The sequence below is a fragment of the Melanerpes formicivorus genome, unplaced genomic scaffold, assembly GCF_026170545.1.
Source record: "Melanerpes formicivorus ecotype bairdi unplaced genomic scaffold, bMelFor1.0.p_v2 SCAF_2, whole genome shotgun sequence".
NCBI lineage: Eukaryota > Metazoa > Chordata > Aves > Piciformes > Picidae > Melanerpes > Melanerpes formicivorus.
This window is the reverse complement of record NW_027142354.1, coordinates 7,464,684-7,478,762: the sequence shown is the minus strand read 5'-3', so window position 1 is coordinate 7,478,762 and position 14,079 is coordinate 7,464,684. Positions and strand designations below refer to the sequence as shown.

The 14,079-nt window shown below is 45.2% G+C and overlaps 1 protein-coding gene across 2 annotated transcripts; it reads left to right on the top strand.

Annotated features, from left to right (window-relative positions):
* The first annotated feature begins 2,713 nt into the window (after positions 1-2,713).
* On the top strand, positions 2,714-13,683 carry LOC137446788 (pantetheinase-like). Of its 2 annotated transcripts, XM_068149760.1 has the most exons (9): positions 2,714-2,854; positions 3,413-3,415; positions 4,595-4,678; positions 4,783-4,913; positions 5,919-6,111; positions 7,812-8,103; positions 9,072-9,445; positions 9,610-9,780; positions 12,666-13,683. In XM_068149760.1, exons 1-9 carry the CDS (start codon positions 2,729-2,731, stop codon positions 12,789-12,791), a joined length of 1,500 nt encoding a protein of 499 aa, XP_068005861.1. In that variant the 5' UTR covers positions 2,714-2,728; the 3' UTR covers positions 12,792-13,683. The 2 variants fall into 2 exon arrangements, with proteins under 2 accessions (XP_068005861.1, XP_068005851.1); XM_068149750.1 differs by lacking the exons at positions 2,714-2,854; positions 3,413-3,415 and having other exon boundaries at positions 4,447-4,678.
* The last annotated feature ends 396 nt before the right edge of the window (positions 13,684-14,079 follow it).

Below are 14,079 nucleotides of genomic sequence, written 5' to 3'. Positions count from 1 at the left end.
TCATCCTACTATTGACCAGTACCCCCAGGTCCCTTTCTGCCTGGCCACTCTCCAGCCACTCTGACCCCAGCCTGTAGCACTGCATGGGGTTGTTGTGGCCAATGTGTAGAATCTAGCACATAAATGTGTTAAATCTCATGCCGTTGGACTCTGCCCATCTGTCCAGCCTGTCAGGGTTCCTCTGAAGAGCTCTCTTAACCTCCAACAGATCAACACCTACCCCCAGCTTGGTTTCATCTGCAACCTTACTGATGATGGACTTGATCCCCTCATCCAGGTCATTGATAAAGGTATTAAAAAGCATGGGGCCCAGCACTGATGCCTGGGGCACACCACTAGTGACTGGCTGCCAGCTGGATGTGGCACCATTCACCACCACCCTCTGGGCTTGGCCCTCCAGCCAGTTTCTAACCCAACACTGAGTGCTGCTGTTCAAGCCAGGGGCTGACAGCTTGGCCAGGAGTTTACTGTGGGGTATGGTGTTGAAGGCCTTGCTGAAGTCCAGGGAGACTACATCCACAGCCTGCCCCACATCCACCAGGCGGTCACATGATTGTAGAAGGAGATCAGGTTGGTCAGGCAGGACCTGCCCTTCCTGAATCCATGCTGGAATAGTTAAAATAATTTGAGAGACAGTATTTGGAAAAGCAGTATCTTACCTCTACTAACAAAAGGCAGGTATTTCCTGGAGACTTAGGAATATTCCAATTTGCTCACACTGTTTTTTGCCAATTATGGGAATTTCTCTGGTGTCTCTTAATCAGAAAATCCTTCTGTAACTACAGCTGCTTAATCCACATGTGTGTGTGTGAAAAAACCCAAGAAAGAGAGAGCGAGTGCTATGCATCTTACCTGTTTAAATACCTATGCTAATTTGTGTTGCAAAATGCTACCAGAAAGTATATTCCAAAAGCCAAAAAGGGCAGAAACTGATTACCATCAGTTCTCTGCATGTTCTAGCTTGCCCTGGCATGGGGGTCTGTGCCTGACATGTGGCTTGGGGCACAGCCTTGGGGAGGGGCAGGTGTAATCCTGCCCCTTTTTCCCATGCTTCTCTGTGTTTCCCCCCATCTCGGCTCTGCTGGGGGGTGTTGATGTACTGCCTCACACAGTCCCATGTGCTTCTGTTATGGAGATGTTGCTCCAAACTCCAGCACTGATTATCACTGCTGTGCACCACATGACCTTTTCTGTTTTCAGGTGTAAATAGCCTCTCACATGTTGCATAGCATAGTGTCATTTCTACCATAGTGACGTGGTTTTGACGTTGTCAAAAGCCTTAAACAATGTACCATGACTCATGGTAGATCAACATCTCTGCTGCTAGCTCATTCACTGTTGGAGTCAGTTACTGTCTGACTGCAGACTAATCTCAGTGTGGGTATGGGATTGTCCAGCACGTCCTCTTCCCATAGGTAGAAACTCGGTGCAGATGTTGTACTTGTAGCCTAGAGGAACATAGTAGATGACGCTGCAACTCTCTCCCTAGGCAAGCATCTGGATTTAAGGGAGACTATGGCACGTGAGAAGATCTCATCACAGAATGTGGAAAGGATTACACAGGAGCACGTGGCCTGTTTCAGAGGTGAGAGGCAGCTTCTTCAGGTTTGTTCACTGCTGCTGCCAGTCCTCTAGCTAAGGGAATGTGTCTGTAAGTAGTATATGATTCCACCGTTACACAGGGCGAGCATCTTGAATTCAGGATTTGGTTGAAGGCCGTTGGTGGTTGCATTTAGGCACATCTGTATGTCGAGTATTTTCTTCCAGCAGAGTGGCGTTAAGCTATCGTGGTGCTAAATTAGTTTTGCAGAAAGATTGCATAACATTGATCGTTGTGAAATGTGCTATTGTGTGGGGTGAGTCAAGCATACAGAAGGTAACCCTATGCAAATCTAACCATTATCCACATACCAACTCAGCCTGTATAAAGACAAGGCTGTGTGTAACCACTGATACCAATAAACAACTCTTTGAGGGAAGTGCGGCAGCAAAGTGTTTCACTTCCTGGCAGCTAACTCAGAGCCAAAGAAGGTAAGAAACTTGAGCAATCAGATACAAGTGATTTTTGTTATGTGCAGCTTTACCTCCCAGATTTCTGATGGAGCATTCTGTAGATGTAAGAAAGCAGGTTACAACAGGCAACATTTCAAAACTGTGGCTCCTGCAACTGGGGCTCCATTGGATTTTCCAACAGACACCTTTGGGGACCAGAGATCTTTAGAGCTCAAATCAGTGAGCAGTGTGCTGATGAGTTTGGTCAGACAAATGGCCTGCCATGCATGCCCCCTGTGATATGGAGCAGCCACTAAATATCCTGCAGATCTGAGCTGGTGCTCTTCTGAGCTGGGGTGTCAAAAGCAGTGCCTGTGTGGTGGCAGCAGCTCTGCCTGCACCCTCTGCCCTTATGTTTGGCCAGGAACATGTTTGTGGTGGTCTTTGCTGACATTTCCTGAACCCAGGCTTGTTTTTCTGCTGTGACCTGGGCTTGACTTGAGATACACTGCTGCAGTAATGCCATGCCTGAACAGTTAGTATATAAAGCAAGTGAGATGTTTCTTCAGCTGCAGCACAGTGGTGACTTCTCTGTGATAGGTCTGCCAGTGGTGCCAGGCAGAATTGCTCAATGCTGGGGAATTCCCAGGTTTTGTGCAAGACTTCGCCTTTTAAAACTTCTTGTCTTTCTTTGCTTGTCCCTTGCTTCCTCTTGGGTGACTTCCAGAGAACAGACATGGGGCTTCCTAAAGCTCATGCCTCTGCTGTGCTTTTGATACTGTCTGCTCTGAAGGCCTGTGCCCTGGAAAGCTATGTCACGACCATCTATGAGCACTGCGTGATCTTGTCAGAGGACACTGAAGTGCTTGCTGGTGATACTTGGAAAGGCCCTGGTGCTGCTGATGGACAAAAGCAAGACTTCTGGTTGAAACTACATAGCAAAGAGCAAGATGTTGTCAGGATGAAGAATATTTTCCTTGGTTCCTTGCTGAATGCTAAATGGTTATCCAGCTCTACTCCTTTAGCTACCCAGAGGTACCACAGATTCTAGCAAAGGGTTTTGTTTTCTGAAGGACATGAAACTGCAGCAGTAATATCAGCCACATCAGGAGAAGTGTGGCTAGCAGGTCGAGGGAGGTGATCCTCCCCCTCTACTCAGCCCTGGTGAGACCCCACCTGGAGTACTGTGTCCAGTTCTGGAGCCCCTATTACAAGAGGGATGTGGAGGTGCTGGAACGTGTCCAGAGAAGGGCCACAAGGATGATCAGAGGGCTGGAGCACCTCTCCTATGAAGACAGACTGAAGGAGTTGGGGCTGTTCAGTCTGGAGAAGAGAAGGCTCTGAGGTGACCTACTTGTGGCCTTCCAGTATCTGAAGGGGGCTTACAGGAAGGCTGGGGAGAGACTTCTCAGGATCTCAGGTAGTGATAGGACTAGGGGGCATGGAATGAAGCTGGAGGTGGGGAGATTCAGGCTAGATGTGAGGAGGAGGTTCTTCCCCATGAGAGTGGTGAAACTCTGGAATGGGTTGTCCAGGAAGGTGGTTGGGGCCCCATCCCTGGGGGTGTTTAAGAGCAGGCTGGATGAGGCTCTGTCCAGCCTGCTCTAGTGTGGGGTGTCCCTGCCCATGGCAGGGGGGTTGGAACTAGATGATCCTTGTGGTCCCTTCCAACCCTGAATGAAACTATGAAACTATAATATGCGGTTTCTAAAACAGTTATGCAAAATTTTCTTTCAATGAGGAAAAAAAAAAACCTGATTTGTATGAACATTTTCTGATTGCTTATTGTGAAAAAAAGACCTTTTGTAATGAAGAGCATTAAAAAAACCCAGCTGTGCTCCTTAATTATTTCTCACAAAGTAAGCAGGTGTGCCAGCTTATCCGGAGAAAGACATCATCGCAATTCAAGGTTTGGTTTATACTGCAGTATGAACCTAGGAGGGAGGACATTCTCAGGGTGCCTGCTGCAACTATAATAAGCCATTGCCCAAGGACAAGAGGCACAACAAGACCACATGTCTCATAATCATGCTACAATCTGAGCATACTTCTTGCAGGTGGCCTGCCTTCAGCACTGGCAGAATTTTTAGCTGATGACAGCCACACAGAGTAGGGTTTATATGGAATAGTGTGACCATCTCAGGTGAGCCTAAAACTGCCACTAGGAGAGTTTGGGCTCAGCTGAGATGGACTTGGAAGCCTGGAGAGAGGTATAAAAATGGAGTGTGCAGGTGCTCTTTCCATGAAGCATATAGGGTCAGCCTAGCTTCTGAGATTCTCTCTTGAATTCTTGTTCCCCAGTTTCTAAAAATGTTTCCTATAAAGACATGTTGTGGTTACTGGCAGGACTACACTGTAACTTCCCAGATTGCTCAATAGAAGTCTGTTTCCAAAGCAAACTCATCTTTACTTCTCCTCTTTCTGTCCACTTTATATTCTCCATGCCCAACCCAGAAGCTGCAAGACACCAGCCATGCTCACTTCCCAGCTTCTCCTGCATGCTGCAGTGTTGGGACTCACAATCCTTCAGGCCCTTGCCTCCAGCACCTTCATTGCAGCCGTCTATGAGCATGCAGTCATCCTGCCAGATGCCACTGACAAGCCTGTTTCTCCTGAGGAGGCTCTGGCCCTGATGAACAAAAACATGGATGTCTTGGAAGGGGCCATCAAGGAAGCTGCCCAACAGGTACAAGGTGTATTTTGAGCGTTGTTAATTTGTGTTTTCTGCTGCTGCTGCCCATCCTGGTTATCCATTGATGGACGAATTCTTAGTGGAATCTGTTGTGTCAGGGTGCCCACATAATTGTGACTCCTGAAGATGGCATCTATGGCTGGCGTTTCACGAGAGAAACCATCTACCCCTACCTGGAGGATATCCCTGATCCAGCAGTGAACTGGATTCCCTGCACGGACCCTACAAGGTGATTGTTTTCTGCAGTTAGTTATGTGGTGTCAAACTAGTGCATCATGGAGTCATGAGCTGCTTGCAGTAAATGCATAAGAACTGCTGTTTTATTATTATTATTATTATTATTATTATTATTATTATTATTATTATTATTAGTCTGTTGAAAAACCTAAGCATTGTAGAAATGGGAGGCATCAAAAAGAGGTCTTAATGAAATAGCAGTGGGATTATGCAAGGTAAAAAGCATTGAAACAGCCTCAATTTAAGAACTGAAAAGGAGGAATTAATATATATGTTTTTTCTTTGGAAAACATGTAAAACTATCACTTCAGATTAACTGAAAATTTTCTGTAAGTGTAAGCTAGTTCCTCTTAGATTAGGCAATCACTCCTCACTTTATGTGGCTGGCTGAGTTCTAAATCACATTTCACAAAACATTTATCTAGAGCTGAAAGAAGTGATGTCTAGAAATCCAGTCACTTGCACAGACTGATGCATTACACAGGGCTGCTCTGTGTCTGCAGGGAATGCCAGGAGGACCAAGTTCATGTAAATGCTGTGGCCACTTTTTACTACAGGCTTATAGGCAGCTGTCTTAGAGTGAAGAGTCTTAAAAATGAGCAATAGTAATCTTTTGAAATCACTGCTGAGATATGCCTGAAAAGTTCCTTAAAAGTTATTCTCTCTTTATCTACATACTGATTTATTCTCCTCTTTGTCTTCTGAACCTGTCCATGTATTTGTATGAGTGCTAGCTGGGAATTATATCCACACACAAAATAACATTGCTAAGGGTACAGGAAAGGAGAACACAGGGAGACCATTTTTTAAAGCTAAATGAGACCAGCAATTTAAAATGACGCTATCAACAGAGAATAAAATTAACAGAAACTATGACCTATAACTTTTCCAGCTCCTGGCATTGTCCACTCAGCAGACTCTTAATTTTGAAGGCATTCCTTCCACACCCAAACTACAACTTGTAAATTTAATTTTGCTTTCCCCAAAAATACATTAGATTTGCTCCTGCTCCAGTGCAGAAACGACTCAGCTGCATGGCCAGGCAGAACTCCATCTATGTGGTTGCAAACATTGGGGACAAGAAGCTGTGTAACTCCAGTGATCCCAGCTGCCCCAGTGATGGTCGCTATCAGTACAATACCAATGTTGTCTTTGATCCAGAGGGGAAACTGGTGGCTCGTTACCACAAGGTAAGGAGGCACTTCAGCATTTCAGCATCACCCTCTAATTGATTATTGGTATATTTTTGGTACTGCTGGCACTAATTTCAGGTGAGTTTTATAATAATTGTAAATTATTGTAAAGTGACAACCAGTCCAGACTGATTAAATGCAAAGATCTTATTGGCCAGAGGGAAAAGCAGGCAAGGGCTTGATGGATCAGGCATTGTTCCCCAGAGCATCACAGCTGCAGAGTGTAGGGAGAGGAGAGGAGACTCAAGGAGAGGTTCAGAGAGGAGAGGTTCAGAGAGGAGAGGAGAGGAGAGGAGAGGTTCAGAGAGGAGAGGTTCAGAGAGGAGAGGAGAGGTTCAGAGAGGAGAGGTTCAGAGAGGAGAGGTTCAGAGAGGTTCAGAGAGGTTCAGAGAGGAGAGGAGAGGTTCAGAGAGGTTCAGAGAGGTTCAGAGAGGAGAGGTTCAGAGAGGTTCGGAGAGGTGAGGAGAGGAGAGGTTCAGAGAGGAGAGGTTCAGAGAGGTTCAGAGAGGAGAGGTTCAGAGAGGAGAGGTTCAGAGAGGAGAGGAGAGGTTCAGAGAGGAGAGGTTCGGAGAGGAGAGGTTCGGAGAGGAGAGGAGAGGAGAGGTTCAGAGAGGAGAGGTTCAGAGAGGAGAGGAGAGGTTCAGAGAGGAGAGGAGAGGAAAGGTTCAGAGAGGAGAGGTTCAGAGAGGAGAGGTTCAGAGAGGAGAGGTTCAGAGAGGAGAGGAGGGGAGAGGTTCAGAGAGGAGAGGAGAGGAGAGGTTCAGAGAGGTGAGGAGAGGAGAGGGGAGGAGAGGGGAGGGGAGAGGAGAGGTTCAGAGAGGAGAGCTTCAGAGAGGAGAGGAGGGGAGAGGTTCAGAGAGGAGAGGAGAGGAGAGGAGAGGTTCAGAGAGGTGAGGAGAGGAGAGGGAAGGGGAGGGGAGGGGAGGGGAGAGGGGAGGAGGGGAGGGGAGGGGAGGGGAGAGGAGAGGAGAGGAGAGGAGAGGAGAGGAGAGGAGAGGAGAGGAGAGGAGAGGAGAGGAGAGGAGAGGAGAGGAGAGGAGAGGAGAGGAGAGGAGAGGAGAGGAGAGGAGAGGAGAGGAGAGGAGAGGAGAGGAGAGGAGAGGAGAGGAGAGGAGAGGAGAGGAGAGGAGAGGAGAGGAGAGGAGAGGAGAGGAGAGGAGAGGAGAGGAGAGGAGAGGAGAGGAGAGGAGAGGAGAGGAGAGGAGAGGAGAGGAGAGGAGAGGAGAGGAGAGGAGAGGAGAGGAGAGGAGAGGAGGAGGAGAGGAGGAGGAGAGGAGAGAGGAGAGGTTGGAAGAGACCATCAAGATCATCATGTCCAACTCATCATCCAACACCACCTAATCAACTAAACCATGCAACCAAGCACCCTATCAATTCTCCTCCTAAACACCTCCAATGATGGTGACTCCACCACCTCCCCAGGCAGCACAAGGGCCACTCTTATGATACCAAATTGGAAAGCAAGCACTCTTGGCAGGGTTTGGCAGTTAATATTGGCTAGGTATTGCTTCCAAGAAGCAGCTAGGGCAGAGCCACCCCCGGAGCAAGAGGGTCAGCTAAATGGTTGCAAACCTTCTATACTGGACAGCTCAGGTATCTCAAGTCCTAGTTTTGCCTTAAGGCCTATCTCAGATGCATGAGTAGCTGTTCATAATCTTGTTTTTAAGTTTCTGATGTGTCATTTTCTTCACCCACAGTACAACCTGTTTAGAGGAGAAACTCAGTTTAATTACCCAAAAGAGCCAGAAGCTGTCACCTTTCAGACTCCCTTTGGAAAGTTTGGTGTTTTCACTTGCTTCGACATCCTTTTCCATGAGCCTGCCATGGTCCTGGTGAACAAGTTGCAGGTGGACACCATGGTCTTCCCAACGGCTTGGATGAATGTCCTGCCATTTCTGACTGCAGTTGAGTTTCACTCTGCCTGGGCTATGGGCATGGGTGTCAATTTACTTTCAGCAAATACTCACAACATTGGCACGGCAATGACAGGTGAGTTGCATGCAGGACATGGGAAATGGTCTTCAAAGCACTGAGTTCAGAAGCAGGCAGAAATGTCTTACACATAGGGAAATCTCTGGAAAACAGTGTTTCAGTCAGACTAAATCTCTTCCTGATGTTGTATTGAATGTAGTAAACAGCTTCAGGCAAGAAAATGTTCTGGGGAAGGTAAAATTGTGAAGTTCACAACATTAAATTTTGATCATTTCAATGTGAAATTTAATTTTCAAAAATAGCACAAAGTTTCACTTACATTTTCAGCCTCTTTTTTAGAAGCAGAGTTTTTTTCTTGTCTAAAATTCAATCAACAGTAAAATGAAGAAAAAAATTATGTTTCAAACAGAATTTAATAACCTAAACTCAGATATTGAATAAAAGATTTTCAGGGTTTTGTGGCTGTTGAAGAGTTAGAGATATTTATGTTTTGCTTTGCTCTGAATACTTATTAATTGCCTTTTTTGGGTTTTCTTTTTAAGCTGAGAAAACATTGCAGTAGCTACATCTGTAACTCTTTCTTGAAGCCAAAGTGAAAGCCACAAAGGAGCACTTTTGCCTGTCTGAAATATACTGAGCTGAGTTTAGGCCACAGCTCTGGGTTGCCTTCTGTGAAATATAATCACCTCCGTAGTTTCCTTCCTTGGCAAATATGCCACTGTTACAGCTCTGATTTACATCTAAATGAACTTAATGCTCTTAAAAGGATGGACAAATGTTAAATTGCCATTTAAGGCCCAGGTTTAAGATCCAGCAAAGCACAAAACTTGTGAAGTTTAAGTCATGTTTTCACAATGATGGGTATTTTAGCAGTTCTGTGCTTTTAAATTACTTAAAAGTTCTCCATAACTAGAAGTAACATCACCAGAAAAGCCCACCAGTGTGGCTCAGGGGGCAGCTGGACTCTCTGTCAAGCTGTACTCCAGGGTGCAAGCTGACAGAGAGCTGGTGGCTGTCTTTGGCAGGCAGTGGGCTGTTCACACCAGAGGGACCTGCCACCTATCACTACAACAGTGAGACTGAGGAGGGACAACTCCTGGTAGCAGAGCTAAGTGCACACCCTCGTCTTTCTCCCACCTACCCTCCTGCTGTCAACTGGAGTTTGTATGCCACAAGCATTGGGAAATTTCCAGGAGGAAATGACACCTTTTCAGGAGCTGTCCGGCGGGATATATTCACTTTCAGTCACCTCAAATACAAAGATGGAAATTACACAGTTTGTCAAGGAGACCTCTGCTGTCATTTGGTTTATCAGATGTCAAACCAGAGCAAAGATGAAGTGTATGTCCTGGGTGCATTTGATGGACTCCACGGTTCTGTCATTAAATATCACTGGCAGGTAATTGGTTCTGTAGGGGCGAATGTGGGTTGCATATACTTACCTCTAAATGACCCCAAAAGACTTGTCCAGTACTACCTCATGACAACTTTATTGCCACCAAATCCATCTCAGTTATGAAAAGCTTAACAGTATTTTGTTGTTGTGTATCCTCCTGCCCACAGGTATGCACACTGCTCAAGTGCAAGAGCACAGACCTGAAGATGTGTGGGCAGCCGGTGGAAACAGCTGAGACCAAGTTTGAGATGTTTTCCCTCAGTGGCACATTTGGTACCAACTATGTCTTTCCAGAAGTCTTGTACAGCAAGGTGCAGCTGGCACATGGCGAATTTGAGGTAATGGGGCACCCTGGAGTTGTTTGAGAGGTTTTCCAGGCTGTGGTGCTGGAAACCCATATGGCAGCAAAGTCTCATCCAAGAATCACTTTCTTTGGTTCTGCAGACCGTAATTCAAGGGGACATTTAAATAGATGGATTAAATTAATCCTTAGTGATAAGGACATATAAATGCTAAAACTAATAGAATCATAGAATTTCAGGGGCTGGAAGTGACCTCAAAAGATCATCTAGTCCAACCCCCCTGCCAGAGCAGGATCACCTACACCAGTTCACACAGAAATGCATCCAGGTGAGTTTTGAATATCTCCAGAGAGGGAGACTCCACAACCCCCCTGGGCAGCCTGTTCCAGTGCTCTGTTACCCTCACAGTGAAATTTCTTTTCCTCATATTTATGTGAAACTTGTTATGCCTCAACTTCCACCCATTGCCCCTTGTCCTGTCACTGGGCACCACTGAGCAAAGCCTGGCTCCATCTTCTCGGGACTCACCCTTTATATATTTATAAACATGAATGAGGTCACCTCTCAGTCTCCTCTTCTCTAAGCTAAAGAGTCCTCAGCTCCCTCAGTCTCTCCTTGTACAGAAGATGTTCCATCCCCCTAATCATCCTCGTGGCTCTGTGCTGGACTCTTTCAAGTAGCTCACTGTGTTTTTTTTAACTGAAGGGCCCAGAACTGGACAAAATATTCCAATGTTCTAGTGTTTTCTTTAGCAAATATACCTTCCCAATTCAGGTCCCAAAGCTATAAAGGGCAGTTGTCAAGGAGCTATTTTTCTACAGGTTTCTGCTGATGGGCATTTTAGGAAATTAGGAAATCAAAGACACTCAGAAATTGTCCAAGCAAGAAAAATTAAAAATTAGTATAATGCATAAGAGTAGAAAACCTATGCAGTTAAAAATGTTAAAAGAGATTTTTGAGGGGCTTGTAGGATTTATTTTTTAAACTTCACACAGTATCATACCTGATCTAGTGTGAGGTGTCCCTGCCCATGGCAGGGGGGCTCGAGCCAGATGATCCTTGTGATCCCTTCCAACCCTAACAATTCTATGATTCTATATCATAGTATCATAGTATCATAGTATCAGTCAGGGTTGGAAGGGACCACAAGGATCTTCTAGCTCCAACCCTCTTGCCATGGGCAGGGACACCCCACACTACATCAGGCTGGCCAGAGCCTCATCCAGCCTGGGCTTAAACACCTCCAGGGACGGGGCCCCAACCACCTTCCTGGACAACCCATTCCAGGGTTTCACCACTCTCATGGTGAAGAACCTCCTCCTCACATCCAGCCTGAATCTCCCCACCTCCAGCTTCATTCCATTCCCCCTAGTCTTATCACTACCTGAGATCCTGACAAGTCTTCCCCCAGCCTTCCTGTAGGCCCCCTTCAGATACTGGAAGGCCACAATTAGGTCACCTTGGAGCCTTCTCTTCTCCAGACTGAACAGCCCCAACTCCTTCAGTCTGTCCTCATAGGAGAAGTGCTCCAGCCCTCTGATCATCCTCGTGGCCCTTCTCTGGACACGTTCCAGCATATTTTTGCCAAAATATCTTTTCATTCATAAACCTTAGATTACAGGCATGCAAGAGGCCAGATGAAATCTTAATTGATTTGGAAGAGGCATTTAATAGCTTGCAAGACACAATGAAGACAGTGAAAAGGACTCAAAAACATTTAGGGGAAGCAAGGGCAGTTTTTGCAAGGTAGATAATGGAGAAACAGCGTTTATCCTACATATTTACTTTGGGTGGGATGTCTGTCAGAACACACACATCAAAGGATTTCTTGCTGTGCTAAAATATCATGGCCTAATTGAAAGAAAGTATTTTATATTTTTCTTAAGATAAAGGCTTATTAGCTGTTATAAAGGCTCTTCAAAATACACAGGTGTTCACAGTCTGTGAACAAACTGATGGGTACAAACTAAGAAAAGCAATATTTGACTTGAAATTCTCTACTTGCAATTGAATTTTTTTCTGGGATCTACCAATCAAATAGAAGAATTCAAATTGCTGTCCTTGACATGTAAATAACCTTCATCACCATGTATGTAACGAGACTGCGAGTTATTCTTACAGTCACCTTGTTATAAGGAAGAGAAAGTGTTCTGGTTTTGTTTGGTTGGGGTTTTGTTTGGTTTATTTGTGCTTGTTTTGTTTTGGTTTTGTCTTTGTTTTTGTTCTTTTTTTCCCCCCCCCCAAAAGGGCCAGAGGAAGTTTTAAAGATCTTCATGTCCAAGGAAATGTGGGAAGGTAGTGGCAGAGTCAGAAACAATTCTGTTTTCTTTCATTGTTGGAGAAAACGGCGAGGAAAGCCCGCAGCAATCAATATGATTGATAAGCAAGCTTCAGCTTTATTGTTCAAACGCACAGCTTATAAAGCATCTCAGCTAAATAGGCACAAGTGTCATCATTCTATTGGCTATTAGTCCAGGGTTACATTATAATATCCAGCCTACTTGCAGTTAGGTCTACGTGCAATTTCACAAGCTCCTCTCTAATTAGTTCTTTCTTTTACTTATACTTTGTTTCAATGCTGTTATCTTGAAGCAGAGCTACAAGCATAACGACAAAGCTATGCTGACACATACTGTTATCCATACTTGCAGCTGCAAGCACGATGACCTGGCTACATCAATATTTTAGCTAACTGTGAGGAGTAAACAAGATGGAGTACAGCCTACACTTTTTGTTCAAGCAGCTGTTCCATAGAACCCTGTCCCTTAGATTCAAGCCTTTCCTCAACGTTTCATTTTCACGATTGTCTTTTAGAAGTGCTCCATCAAAATATCCAGCATCAAGGCCTATCCTTTCTGCACCATGTGATACTACTGCTCCGTTAGAGGGCTATTATTGTCATTCTTTCTCTTCTCAATCAGGTGCTACGAGACGGACGGTTAAAAAGCAAGCATGGCACATCGAAACCACTCATAACAGCAACCCTTTTTGGAAGGCTTTATGAAAAGGACCTGCCACACCCTCTGAGAACACCCATGCAACAATAACTCCTTAGGTGTTACAGAGTCACCACTGACAGAAGGGAAATTTCCTAGAGTGCTTCACCTCTTCATGAGCAGTTATCCTGTATCGCTCCTCTTCTGCAGTCTTCCACTTCTGTACAGCAGCCATTGCAGCTGGATTTATTCAGGAGAAAGCAGTGTGATCACTCTGTTGTGTATAGCTTTTTAATAGCCCTTGAGCCAGTGCAATCTTTTTTTGGTTTGAATGTTCTGTCACATTAAATCTTAGAAGCTACTTTTGTTTTTTTCTCAAAGAGGCCATGTGGATTGCAAGGATCACACTAGAAAGAAGACTGATACTGAAAAGAGTGAAATGTAAAGTTTGCCACAGAAGAAATATTATACAGAGAAGTCTTTCTGTCCCTTTTGCCCTTTCCTGTTTTTTTTCAGATGGCATAAGTAATTTTCAGATGGTATTTATGTTTCTCAGGCTTGCAAACTGATCAATAGGGCCTGCCTAATACTCAATGGGCCTCAGACCCATTCTGACCAAGAGACTGTAGAATGAAGAGAAAAATCAGGTATGAAATGTTTTTAGGTGCAGTATTCAAGAGAGAAAGTGATTGTCTACAACCCACACAGGTGCCAAGTCTGGCTGAGCTCCATAAAGCATCTTCAGTTTTGCAGTCTCTCTGAGCTTGCATTGTAGAAGTGTGCATTTGTGCATTGTAGAGGTGTGCTGGGTCCAATGCACTTCAGACATCAAATAAACATACTTTGCCAATGCCTTCTCCTGGGTATTTGGAAAATTTCTTCAAAACCATGACAGCAGAGGTAAATAGGCAATATTTTAGTACCTGAAACATGTTTTACAACGTAATGTGGGAAATGGGCATTATTCGGTGTTTCTCTCAAAGATACATTAAAATTTAGCAATCTTGGGCCTGGTTTCTGTCTCTCATGTTCTGCAGCAAACAAGCTTCATTTGCACTACATATGCTTTGAGTTATCCCTGCCTCAATAGTTATACCATGGTCTTTTGTATTGACAGCCCTTCCCTTTACTGGCTTACAGATTGGAGAGCTCTGCAGAGTGACCTTGACAGGCTGGACAGACGGGCAGAGTCTAACGGCATGAGATTGAACACATCTAAGTGCTGGGTTTTACACATTGGCCACAACAACCCCATGCAGTGCTACAGGCTGCGGTCAGAGTGTCTGCAGAGTGGCCAGGCAGAACCTGGACCTGGGGATACTGATTGAGAGTAGGCTGAACATGAGCCAACAGTGTGCCCAGGTGGCCAAGAAGGCCAATAGCATCCTGTATCAGGAAC

Excerpts from the sequence above, each read along its gene's own strand:
- LOC137446788 (XM_068149760.1), top strand. The coding sequence starts at position 2,729 with ATGGGGCTTCCTAAAGCTCATGCCTCTGCTGTGCTTTTGATACTGTCT. Across the intron at positions 6,112-7,811 it reads TGGTGGCTCGTTACCACAAG|TACAACCTGTTTAGAGGAGA; the intron begins GTAAGGAGGCAC and ends CTTCACCCACAG. Across the intron at positions 9,781-12,665 it reads TGGCACATGGCGAATTTGAG|GTGCTACGAGACGGACGGTT; the intron begins GTAATGGGGCAC and ends CTTCTCAATCAG.